This window comes from Monosiga brevicollis, genomic scaffold (genome assembly GCF_000002865.3).
Source record: "Monosiga brevicollis MX1 MONBRscaffold_410 genomic scaffold, whole genome shotgun sequence".
Lineage (NCBI taxonomy): Eukaryota > Choanoflagellata > Craspedida > Salpingoecidae > Monosiga > Monosiga brevicollis.
In genome coordinates this window covers 1-1309 of record NW_001865223.1, presented here as the reverse complement: position 1 = coordinate 1309, position 1309 = coordinate 1, and the positions used below count along the sequence as shown (strand labels likewise).

Genomic DNA, 1309 nt, shown 5'->3' with positions numbered 1-1309 from the left:
TTTCAGACACGAGCGTGCCGGCGTGGTCTTGTAGCAGCACTTGGTCGTCTCGACAGACTGTAATGAGCACTTGGGCGTCTTCGTCCGTGGCAATCGGGGTTGAAGCTGGGGGTTTGTGTCCAGCTGAGTTCATCACAGGTTTGCCCAAGCTTGCACGCAAGAGAAACTGGTAGACAGGATCCACCCGCTTGAGCGACCCTTTAACCAGCTCGTTGAGCACCTTTTCCATGCGATCCGCCACTGCTGGCTCTAGTCGAGAAGCGACTCGCTGCACAAACGGCGGCGCCTCGCGATAGGCGCGCTGCAAATAATATCTGTCTTCACTATCCAAATGGATCTTGCCAGCAGCCAAGAATGCATCGAAGAGAGGCAGAAGTGCCACACGCTGAGGGAGATTGTCTTCAGCTTGTCGAACAAGTGCAAGCATGCATTCGCAACGTTCACGGGTGTTGTAGAAGGCATAGGCAAAGGCGTCGACAAATTCGGCTTGCTCCCTCAAAGCAGTTGTGGGGGCTGGTTTGGCGTCAATGTGCCATTCTTCAAGGGACCGCTGTTGAAGCTTCAGAAAAGCAATCTTGTTCTGAAATGAGACAGGCGGGTGGCTTGACACAAACACAGAGACGCTTCGATTGCTCAGCGGTCGAACTGTTTGCAAAGCGACCTCACAGTCCGCGGTCAAGTTCTGGAACAGTTCTGTGTCGCTCAACTGACCGGCCCTGGCATGCCGCACTTCATCCACCTGATCGAAAAAGGGATTGGTTCCAGTTTTTGGTAACCATCTTGTCACTTTGAGCTTTTTGTGCCCCTCGCCAGTCACATTCACCCTAACACGGACGCAGAGCAGATCTTTCATGTGTGTCTAATTTAAAAAAAAAAAAAAAAACGTTGTGAGAAGGAACGTTGTGAGGGCGATGTCGATACTTCAAAAAACTCACCGGTCGGAAAAAGATACCACACGTGTTATTGGAGTGCAAGCATCGACCACCTGCCAGATCCCTCTGGAAGGATTGCATAAGTGTACTCGACGATGTGCAGCTGCCGCCGCCCGTCGAGGAACCCTCTCGTACACTCTGGGTGTGTTTAGCCACCGGATTATAAGTACGGTCCCGCTGACCGTGAGTGGCATTTTCTTTTGGATATTTCCCTTCCTGTTTTCTATCGTTCTCTCCTGTGAGAGAAGTGCAATTGAACCGCTTTACTGTCTCAGCTCAAATCGTCTTTCAATAGGTTATGGGCCTCGACTGCGTGGACACTGCGTCAAGGAGCTGAAGACTTGGGTGCTTCCCATTTGAGTGCGAGTTCCCCAAAG

At 51.5% G+C, this 1309-nt stretch overlaps 1 protein-coding gene across 1 annotated transcript; it reads right to left on the bottom strand.

Annotated features, from left to right (window-relative positions):
* Window positions 1-40: 40 nt before the first annotated feature.
* On the bottom strand, window positions 41-1168 carry MONBRDRAFT_13237 (uncharacterized protein; the record flags this gene model as incomplete). The annotated part of the gene is made up of 2 exons (XM_001751131.1): window positions 41-859; window positions 936-1168. Coding segments are annotated over 2 exons (1050 nt in total), but the record flags the coding sequence as incomplete, so codon positions are not given.
* Window positions 1169-1309: the final 141 nt, after the last annotated feature.